Below are 21,657 nucleotides of genomic sequence, written 5' to 3'. Positions count from 1 at the left end.
AGAGTTCGGGGAGACCTCTGGTGCCGCTTCACCATAAACACTTTAACCTGTAAATTTTCCCGAGTTGCCGTAAATTATTCCTGCAAATAACAACTCATTTACTAAACTGAAATCAAGTCGGTTATTACTCACAATGACCTAAAGTAATGGACATTTAATTCCATATAAATTTGAGTTTAAACTGAAAATTTAATGGATACCAAATATGATTATGCTTTAGTAAGCTAACAAGTAAATAAATTAGACCTATACCTACTTGACAACCTCACTTGTTTTTAAATGCCAACATTCTAAACCCAAAACTTTGAGGTTCATTCTCAAGCTGGGAATTAAGAAAAAGATAATATAATGAGGGAAATTAGTTTGAAAAAAAAAAAAAAAAAAATTCTATTTACCACAGGATATCTTGGGAAAATGTCACAAGATATCCTTAGGTAACTATAATTTTCACAGTACTTTGTGAAAGTCCATTTACTCAGTACTTTTCACAAAGTACTCTATAAAAATACCCATTCAGCAAAACAGGAAACTTATCCACATATTTTTTACTAAAGTTATATAAAGACAAAACTGTTATCTTTGTGCTGCTCCTATGAAACTAACCCAAATGTAACTGAATTGTTGAGTGGAAAGGATTTGCTATCTTTTATTGATCTCTGCGGTCACTGATATTGCAGAAGCATTAGATAAAATACTTCAATGCATCCACATCCTCTGTCACATATTAACAGGCATATAATGCAAGAAAAGCAAGCTTATACAGCATCAGCCAAAAAACAAAAAACCTTCCCATTTCACAAATCCATTCGCTCCAAAAGTTTATCCAATTCTTCCTTGATTTTATCTACACTATCAACTTCCACAGATGGAAGTTTGTTCCAGCAATCACCTACCTGCTGGCTAAAGTCAAATTGCCACACAACTATTCTACAACTGTCTTTCCTCAATTTGAGTTTATGCTCCCTCAGGTTCGAATTCTGAACAAGAGAAAGAATCCCTTCAGCACTGAGAGAGCTCAAACCATTCAAGGCCTTATACACCTCAATCAAGTCACCTTGCAGGTCTCCAGATGCTGCAATTTGCAGAACTTTGCATTTGTCAATGTTTAAACTTTAGTTGCCATTTATCAGCCCTTCTGCCCAACTTTTCTAGATCCTGCTGGAGTAGCATACTGTCATTACTATCATCAACAACAACTCTGCCAACCTTTGTATTATCTGCAAACAAACTTCATCTTCAACATGTATTATCTTCAACAAACTTCATCAATATCAACCATAAATATACAAAACAACAATGAGCCCAAGACCAAACCCTGAGGAATTCACTAAGAACATTAGTCCACAAAGAGCAATGTACATTCATTACCAGTCTCTGTCTTCTCAAACATTCTTTTATTCATTGTAGCACTTGCCCTGAATGCAATACTGCTCCAATTTCTACAGCAGACTTCCATGTTTGTTTATTATTTGGTTTTTAGGAGCATTAGCAACTAAGGCCATATTGCTCCGGGAATATGCGGTGGCCATTCCCTGACCTTTCCGCATCCTCCGTATTTGGTGGTGACGGGCTCGAACCCTGGTCTAATCAAGAAGCGTGTGCTATGCACTGCTGCTTCTTCCCACCTGGCTACAGAGGTGCTGCAGACTTCCATGTGCAACAGTATCAAAAGCTTACCTGAAATCCAAGTATACGATATCAAAATTATTTTTTCATCCAGCTCCTTCATGACCACATCATAGTATTCAATCAAATTGGTCAGACAAGACTTCCCCTTAACAAACCCTGCTGTGTCTAAATTATTACTGCAGTCTTGTCTACATGATCTAGAATGCTTCTTTAACCAGTAACTCCATTATTTTTCGTGGAACAGAAGTTAAACTAACAGGTCTGTAATTACTCATGTCACCCTTTGATCCACCTTTGTAAATTGGAGATACATTTGTGCATCTCCAGTCAGTGGGGCCCACCCATGAGTCCAAGGATGCTGTAATAATTATGGCTAAGGGTTTGCTTACTTCCTTTGCTGCCCCTATAGATAACTGAATAGATCCCATCCAACTATGACTTCAACAATTTCTCCTCTGCTTTGCTCTCTGTTATTAAAAAATTGGTTAGCTCCGTGTTAGAGTTTAAAAAGCTGCTGTCCTCGACTTCCCTACAGAACTCCCAATGCGTGAACGCAGATGCAAAATGCTCATTCAGTTTGTCAGCTATCTGAGCAGGATCATCAACAGTCAAACCAGCAATATCAAGTGGATCAATCTGATTCATTCCCTTCTTTCTACAGTTTACATAAGTAAAGACGTGGCGCCTCCGTAGCCAGGTGGGCAGGAGCAGTAGTGCATAGCACTCGCTTCTTGATCAGACCAGGGTTCGAGCCTGTGACCACCAAATATGGAGGATGCGGAAGATCAAGGAATGACCGCATATTCCTAGCCCGAATAAAGGGTGAGGGTTGGTGTCAGGAAGGGCATCCAGCCGTAAAAATTGCATGCCAAAACAATAAAAAAAGGTGAGGACAAAAAAAAAAAAAAAAAAAACCATAAATAAAGATGTCTTTGATGTTTTTCTTTGCATCCTTTGCCAAAAATTTCTTGCCTTCACTTGTCTAACCTCCTTTGTAATTTGAATTTGGGGGGATTCAATGTGTACTGAAAGTATATAGTGTATCATGTCAAGCGGCACTGGGATTTTCACCCAACTCCACATAATAGCTATTCTTTATCTTCTTTTTGCTGTCTGATGTTATTAGTCAAGTCCCATATATTGGGTGGGAATTCCTTTTTTGAGTTTGTAATGCAGACGTCTTTGTGTAACTTCCAAATATAAGGGCATGGGTCCAGCTAATACTTGCATGGTAAGGGTACTTCTTTATGACAGGCTCTTGTGGTGGCAAGTAGAATAGCTCTTTGAAATGTATTGTAATTTTGCTTTGTTTCTTACTAATGATGTATTATTGTTCCAAATTCCAGCTCCATGAGAGAACTGGAAGGAAAACAGATTTATATATAATAGCAAGGATTTTTCTTTTTAATGCTCAGTTAGTTTTACTGATTCTGGAGATCATGGCTGCATAGTTTCTTACTTTTTTAGTGAGGTTTGTCAGATGAGAGTACAATGATAGCTTGCTATCAAATACACTCCCTAGAGTTCTTCTACCAATTTAATTGTGGTTTTATTAACTTTGATTTGAAGTCTCCTGTTTTTTAATATACCTTTGAGCAATATAGATTTTGTCTTCTCTGAAGAGACTGTGAGTTGGTGGGTTTCTGTAATGCTTGATTTGCCTGATGTCCTAGATCTGCTCTGGATGCTTTGACTATCATCACATCAGCTAAGGCTACTGTTTCAATTTGTCCAAGATTTCTGAGTTCCAGAAAAATGCACCTACTGCTGAACCCTAAGAGCATCTTTTTATGACAAGATGTCTAATTTCTTGGTATTTTGTTCTTACTATGACTTGTTTGTTTTGCAGATAGATTTTTACACAGCTGTATAGGTTTATAGGTACTTTTGGATGGCACAGCCTTCTCAAAATGCTAGGCCACAACAGGGCATCGAATCCTGCTGTAAAGTCAATGGATATAACCAGCATGTATTTTTCCTCTGTACTGTTAACTGTAGCAACTATGTAATTCGTGACATCTTCATTGGAAGTGCCTGATTTAAAACCATACTCTCTATCTGATTGTAAGTGTGCCTGAGCACAGTGAGCCATCAATGCATACAAGCATAATCTCTCCATGATTACTCTGGTTGTCCCAGGCACAGGCAGCAGAGCTATTAGTCGGTAAGATCTAAGATTGGTTGGATTCTTGTCCAGGTTTGTCAATATAAGTCTCTAAGATTTGCTTCCTTCCAAGGGGTAGGGTATACACTTTGGCAAGGCAATTTTTAAAAAGACAAATTAGGTAATCTGGGAGGCTGGAGGCAAATCTTTTGATTATCTCCACCTCCAGAGGGTCATTTTTGGGACATCTGTTGGCCTTAGTCTTTTCAAGGGATGCTTGTTATTTGGTTTTTAGGAGCATTAGCAACTAAGGCCATATTGCTCCAGGGATATGCGGTGGTCATTCCCTGACCTTTCCACATCCTCTGTATTTGGTGGTCACAGGCTCAAACCCTGGTCTAATCAAGAAGTGTGTGCTACGCACTGCTGCACCTGGCTACAGAGGCACCCCTCTCAGGATGCCTTTAGCTCACTGGGGAGTATTGGATTCAGAGACATCACTGCTATCGGATCAGCTTCTATTGTGAATCTCTTTTTGTTCTTTGTTCTTGTTAGAAACTGGTTTCTAACATGAACAAAGAACAAAACTCATACCAAAAGTTCTTGTTAGGAGCCTCCATAGCCGAGTGGTCAGGAGTGGGAGTGCAGTAGCACACGCTCCTTGAGTAGACCGGGGTTCAAGCCCCTGACTGCTGAATATGGTTGATCTGCCAACCTGCACTGGACCAGCGTGGCAGATTATGGTCCATTTCCCTCAGCATGAATTGTTGAGGAGGCTTCCATCCTGCAGTGGGTTGATAATGGCTGCACTTTACCTTTTTTTATGGTGCATCCATACTCATACCAAAAGCTGTGAAACGACCTTGAGTTGTTTCACAGCTTTTTGGTATCTTGGGCATTTTGAGTCCTTTGACATATTATGTCAACTGGATGCACTTCCTTAGATTTTATGTTTTTCTTAATTAACAGCATAACCCCTCCTCCCTTCCTATCCTGTCTATCCTTTCTGTACACATTACACTCCAAAATTCCAATTCTGCATTACTTATATCTGTGTGACACCACATCTCTGATATCCCAACACTATCCACCTTTAATGTCTCGACCAGCACTTCAAATTCATCAAATTTATTTACTTCACTTCTAGCATTGGCATACATACAGGTATATATGCACCTGTTCTTACTCTCAGTTACCCTGTTTACTATATATGCCCATGTAATCGAAGAGAACAGTCGGTGGATTTTTGGCTGCTGTAAACGGATAAGTATTTTTGATAGTTTTACCGTATTCTTCGTTAATTAACATACTACATTGTGTTTTACAAAGATATTAAATAGGTTTAGTAGTGTTCGTTAGCTTCTTATTTTGAATTTAACTAGTGATTTTTGGAACTTGCGACTCCCGGTGTTGGCGCCAATATTGTTGAACTAGCCTAACGTGTATATCTCAAACTGATAGTGTAAGGCAGTGGTTCTCAACGTGGGGTACATGGTAAAACTTTTGGGGGTACGCCGTGAGAGCTCAAAAGTTGCTAAGTTGGCAACACTGTTACTGATTAATTTCTGAGAACTGAATGACGAAGCACACCGCTGTAGTTCATGTCTGTACACTTTTGTCAATCCTCCCTCCCCTTCCCTACCTGAGAGCCAAATCTACCCGAACAGCTGATCTCCCAGTCAAAACATCTATTCTAAGTGAATGTGCCTTCTTACTGCTCTATCTATTTGTTGTGATTTATTTCACTTGCCGTGCTTAAAGTTATTTTTAGTCTTCAGTTTACTGTGAAGTTAAATGAACGTGTTTCAAAAGTGACCTGAAACATGGATAAATGGATAATTAAGATGAAAAGTAACGTGGAGCCGGAGCTGATTGCTTCAACATCTACAACTACGTCATCATCCCATGTGAGTAAAGAGATGGATTCAGCAGTAACTAAAAGAACGTTAAAAGTTAAACAATCAAGTGATAAAAATATAAAAAAACGTAAATATCATGAATCATATTTACAATTTGGCTTTACATGGACAGGAACTTTAGTAGAACCAAATCCAGTGGGTTGTTTGCTCTGAAGTCCTGTCACAAAATTCTAGGAAACCATCTTTTTTACGGCGACACTTTGAACTGTGCAAGTGTAAATAAGTGCAACCATCTCATGGATTACCCAGTGAAATGTTTATAATTTTATAAGATTTGTTAAATTGTTTATGTCACTCTGTGTTTATCGATATATGTAATTTATGAACACAAAATTTAATGTGTGTATGTGTGTGTATATATATATATGTTTTATTTTATTCTCATTGTTATACTATAACTATAGTTTTATCTATCTATACAAGGGGTATGCCAGTTACATACACATTTCCGGGGGGGTCATGAAGCATAAAAGGTTGAGAACCACTGGTGTAAGGTATAAGGTAAAACTAGATAGCTTAATACGCAACACTGTATTAGGAATTGTTAGCTTAGTATAGTATTATCAATTAATCAAAAATATTTATTAATCTTATTAGATTTCATTGTTAATTAAATTGTATTTAAACGGAAATCATGAACCAGACTACAGCTGCAAAGCAAATATCACGGTCTAGTGAGAGTGCTGTGACTTGGAGGAGAAACGAAGGGGGCAATTCTCCAACACATCACAATTTCAAAAAATGTGCGAAGTGTGAAATGTTTGTTGAACTTTCTAAAACAGGACATGATCTAGCCAAGGAGGATGCTTTGTGTGTGATAGATGCCTAGCGTATCAAGAAATTAGGCGCCAACTCAGTGCTGTGATGGGAGTCTATGAGAGACTGAGGTGTAGGGTAAATACACTCGAAGAAATTAATATGAGGGCTCATCAAGCTCTCAGCTGCCCTGCTCAACAGCAAAGCTCATTCCTGTGCATCAGGCAATACAGAAGCAATCTCCAAGGCAGAATGTGCTGGTCCCACAGGAGCTAGTTATTGTTGGTGACTCTATTGTCAGGGAGATGGGGAATATACTATGCAAGAAGGACAGGTGGAACAGGACCAGGGTCTGCCAGGGTCAAAAGTTCATGACGTTGTAGAGCAGATATCACCTTTTAAGAGTACAAAAGGTGATATTGTTGTACACGTTGGAAATAATGACATTAAGAGTATGAGATTAGCAGATTTACTTAACAAGTACAGGTCAATAATGAAAAAAAGTCGCAAGTCAGGGTTGAATGTGAAAGTGTCTGCAATTCTGCACAGCCATGATAGGAGGGAGCATATGATGAGAGCTTTGTCGATCAAATCGGCCCTAGAGAGATTGTGCACTTTTCTTCCTGTCTGTAATTTTTTTCAGCCTGGTCTATCTTGTTGACAGGAGAGACTGCTTCTATAGGGATGGAGTACACTTAAATAGAAAGAGTGCAAGAATATTTGCTGATGCTATCGAGACAGTGTTAGGTGAGTTGGAAAACTGCTAACTTCGGGGGCTACACAAACTAAAAGGTTAACAGTGACCACAGGCAGAGGCAAAACTGATTCTTACACTTCTATTAGAATGAACAGCAGCAGCATGGAAAGCAAGGCAATGGAGATTTCCAGGACTGTTGGGAATCATAGTGGAATAAATAAATACATGGGCTGTGTTAGGGTAACTAAGAGAAGAAACAGGTTAATGTATACTTTCATGTACACCAATGCTCGGGTATAGTTAATAAATTTGATAGAGCTTGAAGTGCTAGTCAAGACATCAATGGCAGATATTCTTGTAATATCAGAGATGTGGTGTCACACAGATATAAGCAGTGCAGAATTGGAATTTGGGGAGTACAATGTGTACAGAAAGGATAGACAGGACAGGAAGGGAGGAAGCGTATGATGTTAGTTAAGAAACACAAAAACCTAAGGAAGTGCATCCAATTGATATTGGTGGACAATGCAATGGTGAGTCTGTTTGGTGTGACATAAGCACTGGGAAAGGAAAAATGAGTAGGTGTGTGTTATAGGCCTAATGAATCTGATGAGTATAATGTGCAGTTGTGCAGAAAAATAGAGTGGGCCAGTAAATCAAATGTCTTATAATGGGGAATTTTAACTTTCCAGATATTGACTGGAACTTGTGGGTTGGTCACACGCACACTAGCAAGACTTTTGTGGATTTATTGTAGGATTGTTTTCTGCAGCAACATGTTCGAGGGTCAACCAGAGGGAGTAATACTCTTGATTTGATTATCAGCAGTGATCATTCACGCATTATGATTTTTCAGATAAAGCAACCACTAGGTGACAGATCACAATGTACTGATATGGGAATTACTTAAAGATGTAACTAAAGGGAAGGGCTTTCGCTTTCATAAAGGTGACTACAGGGGTTTCAACTGATGATGTTACCAACATTGAATTCTAAATAGGAAGCTTTCATGGACTTAACAATCTTGGAGGCTACTAAGCTTTTCATTCCAACTAAGAAATACTGTTCAAGGTTTAGGCCTAAATTGATATCAGATGAATTAATGAAGCTCGTGGCAAAGAAGTAAAATGTATGGGATTATCAGGTGTGACAGAAATCTATGGCAGATATAAACTTGTCTGTAGTCAAGTCACAAAGGAGGGTAGGCAGGCAAAGGCAGATTACAAAAAATCTTTAGTAAAGGATGCAAAGGAAAACCAGCAAAAAGTTCTTTACTTATGAAAACTCTAGAAGGAAAGGGATGTATCAGATTGGACCACTTAACATAGATGGGTTGAATATTGACGTTTTGTGTATTCATCAATGATATTGATAAAGGTATATCAGGTTTAATGTTGAAGTTTGCAGATGATACAAAGGTTGGCAGGGTTGTTAATGACAGTAAAGAAAGTATGCTACTCCAACTGGATCTAGATTAGCTGGGCAAATGGGCTGAGAAGTGGCAACTGAAGTTCAACATTGACAAATGCAAAGTACTGCATATGGGTAGCAATAACCCAAGAGAAAAGTACCAACTGTGTGGTATTACACTCAGGGAAGTGGGAAGTGAAAAAGACCTGGGGATAATTGTGCAGTCAAATATGACGTTCATTGAGCAGTGCAGACAGACTTCCAGGGCAGGTCATGGAGTCTTGCTAATGATATATAGGAATTTTGCTAGCAGGGAAAGGGAGTTGATCATCCTGATGTACAAGGCAATGGTCAGGCCACACCTAGAGTACTGTGTACAGGTCTGGAGGCCTCATTTAGGAAGGATGTAGAGTTGCTAGAACGAGTACAAAGAAGGGCAACAAGCTTGGTGAGGGGAACAAAAGGGTGCTCTTACCAAGAATGGTTTAAGTTCTGCAAATTGCAAAAACTGGAGAATAGGCACCTCCGAGGTGATCTGATTGAGGTGCATAAGGCCTTTAATAGGTTGAGCAAGCTGAATGCTGATGAGATTCTTGCTCAGCTTAAAAACCTGAGGGGGCATAGATTCAAACTGAGGAAAGACAGTTGTAGAACAGATGTGTGGAAATTTGCCTTTAACCAGCAGGTGGTTGATTGGTGGAACAGATCTCCATCTTTTGTTGTGGAAGTTGATAGCCTAAATAAATTTAAGGCTCAGCTGGACAGGCATTTGGAACGAATGGAGGGGTGAAATGGGAGGGGTTTTTTTTGGCTGATGCTGCATAAGTTTGCTTTCTTGCATGCCTCTACTAATGCTAATGTATTTACTTGTTCCATGATGATTCCCAGCAGCACTTGAAATCCCCAGCAACTTACTCTCTAGGCTGCTGCTCATTGCAATAGAAGCTCATTGCAAAAGAAACTGCTCATTGCAATAGAAGCAGTGCATGAATGCACTGCTTCTATTGCAATGAGCAGTTTCTTTCGCTGGCAGAGGTGAAAGTGCACTTTTGCCTCTGCCAGCGGCTACTGTTAATCTTTTAGTCTGTGAATCGCCCCAAGCTACCAGTTTTCCAACCAACCTAACGATGCCTCGATAGCATCAGCAAACAGTCTTGCACCCCTTCTATTTAAGCATATCCCATCCCTGCCTCTTCTGTTAACAAGAACAGCCACACTGCAAAAAATTATATCCCATGAGCCTTGCGCAGTCTCTCCAGGGCCAAGTTAATTGACAAAGCTCTCATATTCTGTCTTGCCAGAATTGCAGATACTTTCAAATTTAACCTTAACTCACAACTTTTTTCAACTTTGACCTGTACTTGTTAAGTAAATCTGCAGATCTCCTACTGTTAATATCATTAGTGCCCTTAAAAAATTATACATGCTCTACAATGTCGTCAACTTTTACCCCTGGCAGATATACCCTGGTCCTATTCTACCTATCCTTTTTACACAATATATTACCTGTCTCTCTCTGACAATAGAATCACCGACGATAACTAACTTCTGTGGGACCAGTGCATTCTGCCTTAGAGATTGCTGCTGTGTTGCCTGATGCACAAGAGTGAGGTTGGCATTGAGTTGGGCAGCTGAGAGCTTGATGCATCCCCCAATTTAATACCTTCAAGAGGATTTACCAAACTCTTCAAACTCTTTATACCAAACTCTAGGTGTCTGGTATAAAGAGTGCCCCAGGTGGGCTAAAATTCAAAAATTATAATTAATTGCTCTTGTAACAACTACTCTTATCCTTATTATAAAAAAAATCCATTGATACACATCAAAATATATAAAGATTCAATTAATGTTCATATGATGTTTCAGGAGCATCATAACTAGTCCACCATGGCACATTTCATAATCAGAAATCCAAATTTGATTAAATTTCAATACTAGATCATCTAATTATTGTAACCTTTCATTTCTAAAAACATTTCACAACAAAATATATAAAGATTCATGTCTGATGCCCATTTGTAACATCTGATGCATAGAATTCTGGTTTACATAAGAACGTAATTTCCAACTCTAATTACCTACCCTCCAAGCATAAGAGTTTAAACTAATGGATGGCTATATGATTGCTATCTTTGTTACCTGACACATGACAACTGATCAAAAAAAGTGTTATAGTCTCGATTTGAGGAAGATTTTAAAGTTTTATTTGTGCATGTCAGATGTCTGCTATAGCGAGTTTATACCACATTATTGATTTTATCAATGCGGTTTAGTCTCACTTGCCATAATTTATATGCCCTAATCTCAGAAGCACTAATGGTCACTTTCCCTAATGGTGACTTGCTCTAATGAACGCTTGCCATAACAGTGACCTGCCCCAATTGCACATGCCCTAATGAATGCTTGCCATAATAGGGACCTGCCCGAATCGCACATGTCCTAATGAATGCTTGCCGTAATAGTGACCTGCCCGAATCGCACATGCCCTAATGAGCACTTGCCATAATAGTGACATGTCCGAATCGTACATGCCCTAATGAGCACTTGCCATAATAGTGACATGTCCGAATTGTACATGCCCTAATAGTGACCTGGCCTAATCTTGTCCCAATGGTAAAGGGGGGGTACTACTATCAATTACCCTAAGCAAGTATATAATTGCATCCCTTCAATCCCTTTCACTCTAATGACTCTTTACAGTGGGGTTGATGAGCAAGTGAGGTAATGCCTTCCCGGTGTTTCCATCTGCATTTGTCGACCTAAGAATTTGTTCAAATAGTAGCCAATCAGCAAATACCCCGCTGTAAAGAGCACCGTTTGCTCTTTACAGCGGGGGAATAATACCTATTAAGGTTATTATTATATTATAATTATTATTATATATATTATATAAATATAATTATATAATATATAATTATATTATAAATATTATAATATAATTATTATTATATTATAATATTAATATTATAATTTATAGTTGGTGTGCCAGCTGGTTCAGGACCTTACCGATACCTATCATCAGACCATGCTGATGCTACGTTTTTATCCTGGATCCGGGATTCTTGTAGTATGCATAGAGGCCAAATGTTTCCATTTCTTTATATTCTTCTTCCAGATAAGTCAAAATCAACGTACAATCGCATGTTCCGATTAATTCAACAGAAAGCACTGCAAATCGGGACAACATATCAACCAAGAAAATTCCAAGATTACAAAAGTGCTGGGATGAGATCCATAGAAGAACATTTTCTGATGCTGAAATTACATACATAGAGGAACAAATTGTCAGAAAGCTAGTGAAGTCGATGGTGGGATTAACATTTGTTTATTTAGAAGCTTCGGACAGAACCATTCAAGAATGCCCACCCAGAACATCCTTCATATGAAAAGTGTGAAGAGCTTATAAAATACTTTGAAACAAACTGGTTGTTGTTATTGTTATTTGGTTTTTAGGAGCATTAGCAACTAAGGCCATATTGCTCTGGGGATAAGCGGTGGTCATTCCCTGACCTTTCCACATCCTCCGGTATTTGGTGGATCACCGGCTTGAACCCCGGTCTAATCAAGAAGTGTGTGCTACGCACTACTGCTCCTGGCTACGGAGGTGCCAAAAGAAACAAACTGGATTGGACTCACCGCTCACTTTCTGCCATCATTGTGGAATCATGCTAATTTTGGTCCTCGGACAATAAATCACGTGGAAGGATGGCATTATGCCTTAAATAAATCTGTAGGGCACCATCATGTTAATACATGGAAGGAAGATGATTACCTATTTAAAAAACAACAAGCTAACCTTAAGAGAATAGGATTAGTAAATGTTGGAAATCTTCCACCTTGTAAAAACCATAAATACGAGGGCATTAATATAAGAAATTAATAAATTAACAACAGATAGACAATATGGGGAAATCAATTTACATACTTTTATGCGAGCAGTTGGTTACTTTCTTCCACTAAATGATTAGTATAATTTAAACTTTAATAATTTGTATTTTAAATGTGTTTATTTCTTTATTTGATATCAAGGCATTTGTATTTTAAACAATTTGTATTTACATAAAGAAAATAAATTAATTATTATTTTGATGTTATATTTGTTTATTTTTTTCATTATGTTTTTGAAGTCCATTTTTATATTTTTATTGCTCCAAAAAATTGGGATATGGTTACACACACACACACACACACACACACACACACACACACACACACACACACACACACACACACACACACACACACACACACACACAACAGAAATGTGATTAGGGCAAGTGGGAAATATGGATTAAGCTATTAGGTCATATGAATTAGGGTAAGTGGGGTAATGCCATCAGTGATATGGGTGTCTCTGAGATCTTACCGTCCACGTACTTAGGGAACTGTATTATATGAGGGCAGTTACACTTTATATTTGTGTTTAAAAACGTATGTTATGTTACTTATAGAAAGTTCTGAGTAAAAAGAACTCCTTAGAATAGAGTACGTGTAAGTATTATTTTTTAAAATAATATAACTTCAAATATATTTTTGCCAATATTAAACATTACATCTAAGCCTGTGCTTTTAAAACATTTTCAAGCAATGGAATACTTTGTAAAAATATTTTCACAGAATGCCAATAATTATCAGTACTATATGCAAGTTAAAAAAAGAATTAAATAAAAAAATTAATATTGAAGTTTTGCAGAAGCCCTGAAATCTGTTTGAGTAACTCCATGGCTCCGAAAAACACAGACTGTAAACCTCAAAAAAAATATTGAGTTACAATGGCCATATTTATATATATTTTGCATTTATTCCCAGCAACAGAATAATTTATAATCTGGAAAAGGAAACAGAAAAATCTATAAAATCTAATTTTCAGAGCCTTTATTTGTTCAATGAACTTAAAGAAAATACTGTTTCACGAATCTCAACAGTGCTCTTTTTTCATTTTAACACAACAGAAGAATGCATATATAGTTTTTTTTTTTTTTTTTTTTTTTTATTCCATCACTGAGTGAGGAACCAAAAAAAAAAAAAAAAACAACATTCTCTCATCATACTGATATGTAATAAGTTTTAGGTTGTAAAAAAGGAATATGTTAGGGTATTGATACAGAAATAAATGTTTCAAAATTAGATCATGTTGTTAGTGTTCTATTTCCAAATAACTATAAGCCTCTTGAAAATCAATATTTCAAAGTACAATCTTTAATTAAAAACTAAAAATATAGACTAACTTGTTCATATACTGTCCATGCCATTGCAGCCATTAGAGTACGTCTTACCATACGTGGTGCCAATCCGCTAAAAAAACCCACGAGACCATTGTCCTAAAGGCAATAAAACACAAGCAAGAATGAACAGAAACAATTTTATGATAAATGCAGTTTTCATTATCAATAACATTTAATTAGAGTTAAATAGATTAATATAAACATATATAAATATTGAACCGCATGCACTGGTTTCTACATGACACTTTTTTAACTGGCATTAAAAAAAAAAAAAAAAAGGAGTTAAATTGCACGTTAGGTGAACAAGGCTACAGTGAAATCTCTACTTCATGAATTCTTTAGGGAATAGCTTTTCTTAAACTAAGGAAGTATTTTTATTTTCACCAAATAGGGACTCTGTAAAATTATATAAAATTACATAAAGTTACTGTATATAAACTGTTAAAAAACTCTTTAAATATTAACATTATAAACTTTATACATATATAACAAAAATAAATATAACTGCATAATTAATCATATCAAACTAGATTAATTCAGATGAACTAATTAGACATGTGACAGAGAAGAAAAATGCATGGGATACATATAAAATAACAGGTAACACAGAAGCCTATTATAGATATAAGCTGGTCTGTAACCAAGTCACAAAGGAGGTTCGGCAGGCGAAGGCAGATTACGAGAAATCTTTGGCAAGGGATGCAAAGAAAAACAGCAAAGCGTTCTTTACTTATGTAAAATCTAGAAAGAAGGGGATGAATCAAATTGATCCAATTGATATTGATGGTTAAACTACTGATGATCCTGCTCAGGTATCTAACAAACTAAATGAATATTCTGCATCTACTTTCCATGAGGAGTTATTCAGGGAGGGGAATGCCAGAGGTGAATTAAACTCTGGCAGTAAGCTAAATAATTTTGTAATAACTGAGAGTAAAGTGGAGGAGAAAATGTTGAAGATAAACATAAGAAACGCACCTGGGGTGGATGGAATCTATCCAGTTATATTAAAGGAAGTAAGCAAACCCTTAGCCATAATTATGAGAGCTTCCCTGGACTGCAGATGTGCAAATGTGACCCACAAAGCAGGATCAAAGGGAGACAGATAATTACAGACCTGTTAGTTTAACATCTGTTCCAGGGAAATTAATGGGGGCACTGGTTAAAGAAGCACTGCAGGATCATCTACACAAGGCTTCAGTTATAGCTCTGACACAGCATGGGTTTGTTAAGGGGACGTCTTGTCTGACTAATTTTATTGGATACTATGATGTAGCCACAAAGGAACCAAATATATGATAGCAAAGAATAACTTTGATATCATATATTTGGATTTAGAAAGGCCTTTGATACTGTTGCACATGGAAGACTTCTGCACAAATTGGAGCAGTGTAGCATTGGAGGCAAATTGCTGCTATGGATAAAAGGATGGTTGAGTGGGAGAAGACAGAGTGGTAATCAATGGACACTGCTCTTCGTAGACTAATGTTATTAGTGGAGTCCCTCAGGGTTCAGTATTGGGTCCTTTATTGTTCTCTGTATTTATAAATGATATTGATGATGGTATTTCAAGCTTAATGTCCAAGTTTGCAGACGATAAGAAGGTTGGCAGGGTTGTTAATGACAGTACGCTGCTGCAACAGGATCTATAAAAGTTGAGCAGATGGGCTGAGAAGTGGCAAATGAAGTTTAACATTGACAAATGTAAAGTACTACATATGGGAAGCAGTAACCCCAGAGTAACGTATCAACTCTGTGGTACCACAGTGACAGTGGTAGAGAATGAAAAGGACCAGGGGGTAATTTTGGAGGCAGATATGAAGTTTTCTGAGCAATGCAGACTGTCTGCAAGAGTAGCTCATGGTGTCTTGTCAATGTTATACAGGAATTTTTCTAGCAGGGATAAGGAGGTGATTATCCATGGTGAATATCAATGGTCAGACCACACCTTGAGTACTGTTTACAGGTCTGGAGGCCTCATTTTTAAGAAGGATGTAGAGCTGTTGGAATGAGTACAAAGAAGAGCAACAAGAATGTGCTCTTTGTGGACAAATGTTATTAGTGGAGTTCCCCAAGGTTCAATGTTGGGCCCATTGTTGTTTTGTGTATTTATCAATGATATTGATGAAGGTATATCAGGTTTAATGTCCAAATTGGCAGATGATACAAAGGTTGGCGGGGTTGTTAACAACAGTAATGACAGTATGCTAATCCAACAGGATCTGGATAAGTTGGGAAAATGGGCTGAGAAGTCAGCTGGAGTTTAACATTGACAAATGCAAAGTACTATATATGGGTAGCAATAACCGAAGAGAAACGTACCAACTGGGTGGTACTACATTCAGGGAAGTGGAAAGTGAAAAAGACCTGGGGGTAATTGTGCAGCCACATATGAAGTTCGCTAAGTAGTGCAGAAGGGCTGCCAGGGCAGGTCATGGAGATATAGGAATTCTACTAGCAGGGACAGGGAGGTGATAATCCCGTTATACAAGCCAATGGTCAGGCCACACCTAGAGTACTGTGTACAGGTCTAGAGGCCTCATTTTAGGAAGGATGCAGAGTTGCTAGAACAAGTACAAAGAAGGGCAACAAGATTGGTGAGGGGAACAAAGGGGTGCTCTTAGGAAGAAAGGTTTAAATTCTCAAATTGAGGATTTGCCTTTAGCCAGCGGGTAGTTGATTGGTGGAACAGGCTTCCATCTTTTGTTGTGGGAGCTAATAGCCTAAATAAATTTAAGGCTGAGCTGGACAGGCATTTGGAATGAATGGAGGGATGAAATGGGAGAGGTTTTTTTTTTTTTTTTTTGGCTGATGCATAAGCTTGCTTTCTTGCATAGTATGCCTCTACTAATGCTAATTAGTGAATGGAACAAAGGGTTGCTCTTACGAAGAAAGGCTTAAGTTTTTCAAATTACAGTGTCTGGAGACTAGGCACCTGAGAGGTGATCTGACTGAGGTGCATAAAGCCTTGAATGGTTTGAGCATGCTCAATGCTGATGGAATTCTTCCTCTTGCTCAGAATAATCGCCTGAGAGGACATAAATTCAAATTGAGAAAAGACGGTTGTAGGATAGATGTGCGGAAGTTTGCCTTTAGCCAGCGGGTAGTTGATTGCTGGAACAAACTTCCATCTGTCATTGTAGAAGTTGATAACTTAAATAGATTCAAGGCAGAACTTGACAAACATTTGGAGCAAGTGGATGGGTTAAATAAGGGGTTTTTTTTTTTTTTTTTTTGGCTGATGCTATATAAGTTTACTTTCTTGCATCATGTGCCTTTGCTAATGCTAATAATTAAATAATTGTTATTTAATACTCAATCAATAGTATAGCAACTGCTTAATTATCGGTACTTACCTCACTTATCCATATTCATATTGGAATTATAAAAGTAGAAAAAATGAACTTCACTTTTGAATTTGATTGAGTATTAACACAACACGGTACTTTAAGAACTTTGATAGTATGAACCAGAGCTATAATGCTCAATACGTTCTACATTGATATCAATGTTTGTAAAAGAATAAGAGAAGTTCACCTCAATATGATACGCAGAAAACTTCCATATGATACTCTCCAGAAATTAAAATGAAAACAATTAAAAAAATCGAAAATCTTACATTACAGTAAGAAATAATTAACAATAATGAAAAATCAAATGAACACAATTAAAAATTAAGTAAGAAATTAATTTAATGAAAAAAATTGCAAGTGAAAATCTTTTTTTTTTTTTCGTTTAATTAATTTACTTAATTTTTATTTTTAATTGTGTTCAATTAAGGAGACAGTGCAAGGTCAAATTTTCATATTTTCTCTACTGTTGGGATGTTCAGGTTCTTTTTAACTTCTTGGATGATTTTACACTTTTTTTTTTCCCCCCTTTTCACAATGAATGTTTTTTCTTTCTTTTTGTAGCAATAATGAGCAAATAATTTAAAAATAGTACAAAAAAAAAAAAAAAGGAAAAACACTAGAAATGAAATTTACTACAACTCACAAAGAAAGTGATGTAATTCGATAAATTTTCATTTATATTCTTTATATGGCAATCACAGCTTCACTGTTAACTGTCTTACTGAATAAACTAGCACAACATACAAAAATACACCTCACAAATGTTTTGCAGAAATGTATGGATTCTATCTCACAGCATGTCTGTCTGTGTACGTTACCACAGGATCACAGTAAACCCTCAGAGTTGTACTGAACTACATCTGAGACAAGAAAAAATATCCACTAAATTCCAGAACACTATACCAGTAGTTCACCATATAAATAAAAAAATTAACTAAAATGAGAAAAAAAAACACTGATGTTTTCTCAGAAAGGATTTTTCTGAATTATTTTCTAATGCTGATTTCAAAAACGATTTCCATTTATTTCCATCACATCACAGGTATCTTCAAAAATCACAAAAGAAAATTTAATTTTTCAAAATTTTTTATTAATTGTGGTATAATCTGAGCACTGAAATTATAACAAAATGCTACTTTTACCAGACTTTTATATTTAAATACATGTTGTAAGCACTATTAAAAAGGGAAGTGAGGTAAAAAGTCCACTGAACACTCACCTCGCATTTAAAAAACTGATCTATGATGGATCAAATTTTCATTTCTTTGATTTTCTTGAAGGTCCATCTACTTCACAGTCTTTTCAGTTCTTGTTCTCAAAAACATCCTAGTTTTCAACAACCAACCTGAAGCTAATCCGTGCGTTTTTTTTCTTTTTTATTCATAGTTCCCTCAAAATCTCGGTCCTCCATCACTTTGTGAATTTGAAGTCCAACAAAAATACCTTGTTTTAAGCTTCTCTTGGCTGATTGATGGGAATTTGTAGAAAAGCAATTTAAGCAGGAACCTTCCTGAAGTAAAGCTTTCAAAAACTGTTTCATCAAACCCAGTTTGATGTGCAAGGGTGGAAGTAGGACAGTTTTGGAACCTACCAGTGTTTACGAACTATATTCTTTGATCCAGACAACAAAATGCCCCTCTTCGGCCAGACCTTGGCATCCCGGTGCTTACTCCTTGCCCAACTAATTTAATGAAATTAGTTGGGCAAGTGATGCATATCACTTTAAAGTCATTAGCATTAGTAGAGGCATATGATGCAAGAAAGCAAGTTCATCAGCAGCCAAAAAAAAAACCCACTTTCCATTTAACCTATCTATTCCCTCCAAAAGTTTGTCTAGTTCTTCTTTTAATTTATTTAGGTTATCAACTTCTACAATAACAGATGGAAGTTTGTCCTAGTAATCAACCACTTGCTTGCTAAAGGCAAATTTCCACACATCTATTCTACAACATTCTTTCCTCAATTTGAATTTATGCCCCCCCTCCAATGTGTAATTCTTCCAAGAGGAAGAATATCATTATCACTGAACTTGCTCAAACCATTCAAGGCCTAATACACCTCAATCAGATCACTCGCAGGTTCCTAGTTTGTTCTCCCTCATCAATCTCATTGCCCTTTTCTGTACTCCTTCCTTCCTAAAATTAGGCCTCCATACCTGTATGCAGGGTTATGTAAGTGACTGTTCGTAGCATGGCGGATACGTTATTTTTAGCTCCTGTATTATTGTGTCAGAACTATGGATTTATTTTGTGTTAAAAGTGCAGTTTGTTACCAAATGAATAATCACAACTTGAGGATTCTGTTGATAAGCTTAAGGCTCTCTTTCGAGTATCTTCCATTTTCTTCTCACCGCTATTGTCTTTGGTCACTCCACTTAGGGTGCCATAGCCAAAGCGTTAGGGAGGTGGCCATTCCTTTGCCTGACCACCACAGTTATATCCTCGCTAATTTGTCTGGGGCTGTTTTCCCCCTTCCGTGACCTTGGACGTACGTCGTTCAAGTTTCACCGTTTTGTGCCTCAGGTGTTTACTTCCTTCTTACACTTACTGTTGCCCAGTGCCAGCAGTGCTTGTTTTAATAGCATGCACACATCACAAGTTTTTACTGTTTACATAAAGACCTTCGTATGCCCATTTTCTTCCAAGATCAGCTACCAGACTGCAAGAATCTGACATGAAGAGTCCATCTACTTCTGCTTGTTCTCCTGGACTCCTGAAAGACTGAACAGGATTCAAGATAAACTCTTCTTTTGTCTCAGTCTCATTACTTTTAGACATTAAATTGCACTACGCATATACTTTGATTTTGGTTAACATGGATGATAAACAACTCTCTGCAGCTGGTAACTTTCCTCCGTTGCCCTCTTCTGGTGAGATCTCAACACTCTGACCTCTCAAGTGCCATTGATTCAATCACCAGAACCAACTATTGCCTCTCAGGAAAGTTCATCTTCAAAAGGTGCTAGTGATTCTCTTTCACGATCTACTCTTGACAAAGAAACTCAGGATTTCCCTTCAAACTTGGAACTGCAGGTCCAGATGAGAAAAATAATTCAACAAATGCTCAGGCAAGTGATCCGGGACAGAATGTTCTTACTTTATACAACAGAACTGCAAAAATGAGACAGGATCTCTCTAGTTTCTTTTCTTACAAAGGGAATAAGATTACCAAGCAATCAGGTAACACTATATCTCCTTGTAGAGAATGAAAAGCTAAAGGCCCTAAACATATCAGTCTTTTGGAAAGAGTTATAAATATATTTTCCAGTATAACAACAAATATGTCTTGTTTGGCACAACAATCTGTTCATGATAGTGCCTCTATAGACAAACCTACATTAAGATGTGTCCCCTGCACTGATTATCTTGGATGATTCAACTTTGCAGGAAGACATAGCTACTGATATCTCTCTTGTCTGTACCTTTGCTGATGCTGCCCGTTCCGCTGCAAATGTTCCTAAAGTGAAATCTGACAATTCTTAGAGCTTCTGAAAACAGTGATTGTAAGTCAAGTGCTGACATTAAGACATTGGTGGCCAAACCTCTTAAATCCAACTTAAAAAAATGTTAAGATCAAGTCTCTTAGGCTAGTGAGGAACAAAGGAGTCTTGCCGGAAGTGGCCTCTAAAAGAGATCTTGAGTGTTTGTGCTCCTCGGAGTCCTTTACATCTGCAGGTATCTGTTCAGGTGTTCATCGGAAGGAAAACCCCATTGTGCTGATTTTTGATGTCCCAAAGGAATTGACATGTGACGAGATACTTGAAAATTTATATAATAAAAATCTTGGCAATTCCGATTTTATATTTGAGGAGGTTAAGAACAGAACTTTCTTTTGCTTCTCAACTAAAGCAAAGTCAAATTCAGCTGTAAAACTGGGTTGTTAGTTTTTCTCTCAGGATTTACACTGAGACACTGCACTGATTATCTCGGATGATTCAACTTTGCAGGAAGACATAGCTACTGATATCTCTCTTGTCTGTACCTTTAGTGATGCCCGTTCCGCTGCAAATGTTCCTAAAGTGAAATCTGACAATTCTTAGAGCTTCTGAAAACAGTGATTGTAAGTCAAGTGCTGACGTTAAGACATTGGTGGCCAAACCTCTTAAATCCAACTTAAAAAAATGTCCTCGGAGTCCTTTACATCTGCAGGTATCTGTTCAGGTGTTCATCGGAAGGAAAACCCCATTGTGCTGATTTTTGATGTCCCAAAGGAATTGACATGTGATGAGATACTTGAAAATTTATATAATAAAAATCTTGGCAATTCCGATTTTATATTTGAGGAGGTTAAGAACAGAACTTTCTTTTGCTTCTCAACTAAAGCAAAGTCAAATTCAACTGTAAAACTGGGTTGTTAGTTTTTCCCTCAGGATTTACAACCATATAATTACTTTGGAGTGCATATTTCTTGCCTGGAGCTCTCATAGACACAGACCTTATACTGTTATGACGAAATGCTTTCACTGCTTCGGATACGGTCACACCTCTCAGTACTGCATGCACAGTTCCCGTCTTGCAGTCACTGTGTGTGTGGTGGCGATGTTTTTTTAAAATTTTTTTAAAAT

At 37.3% G+C, this 21,657-nt stretch overlaps 1 protein-coding gene across 4 annotated transcripts in view; it reads right to left on the bottom strand.

Annotated features, from left to right (window-relative positions):
- LOC150083125 (mitochondrial glycine transporter-like) overlaps positions 1–21,657 on the bottom strand; it is a 298,096-nt gene that overhangs the window by 6,177 nt on the left and 270,262 nt on the right. For all 4 annotated transcript variants that reach the window (XM_090377060.1, XM_090377059.1, XM_090377061.1 and 1 more), the window contains exon 10: positions 13,744–13,836. In XM_090377060.1, the coding sequence (XP_090233186.1) occupies positions 13,744–13,836 (93 nt within the window). The remainder of the gene's footprint in view (positions 1–13,743; positions 13,837–21,657) is intronic.

The sequence above is a fragment of the Mastigoproctus giganteus genome, chromosome 7 (assembly GCF_048544385.1).
Source record: "Mastigoproctus giganteus isolate SK-2022 chromosome 7, ASM4854438v1, whole genome shotgun sequence".
In the NCBI taxonomy this organism is placed as follows: Eukaryota; Metazoa; Arthropoda; class Arachnida; order Uropygi; family Thelyphonidae; genus Mastigoproctus; species Mastigoproctus giganteus.
This window is presented reverse-complemented; position numbering and strand designations above follow the sequence as displayed.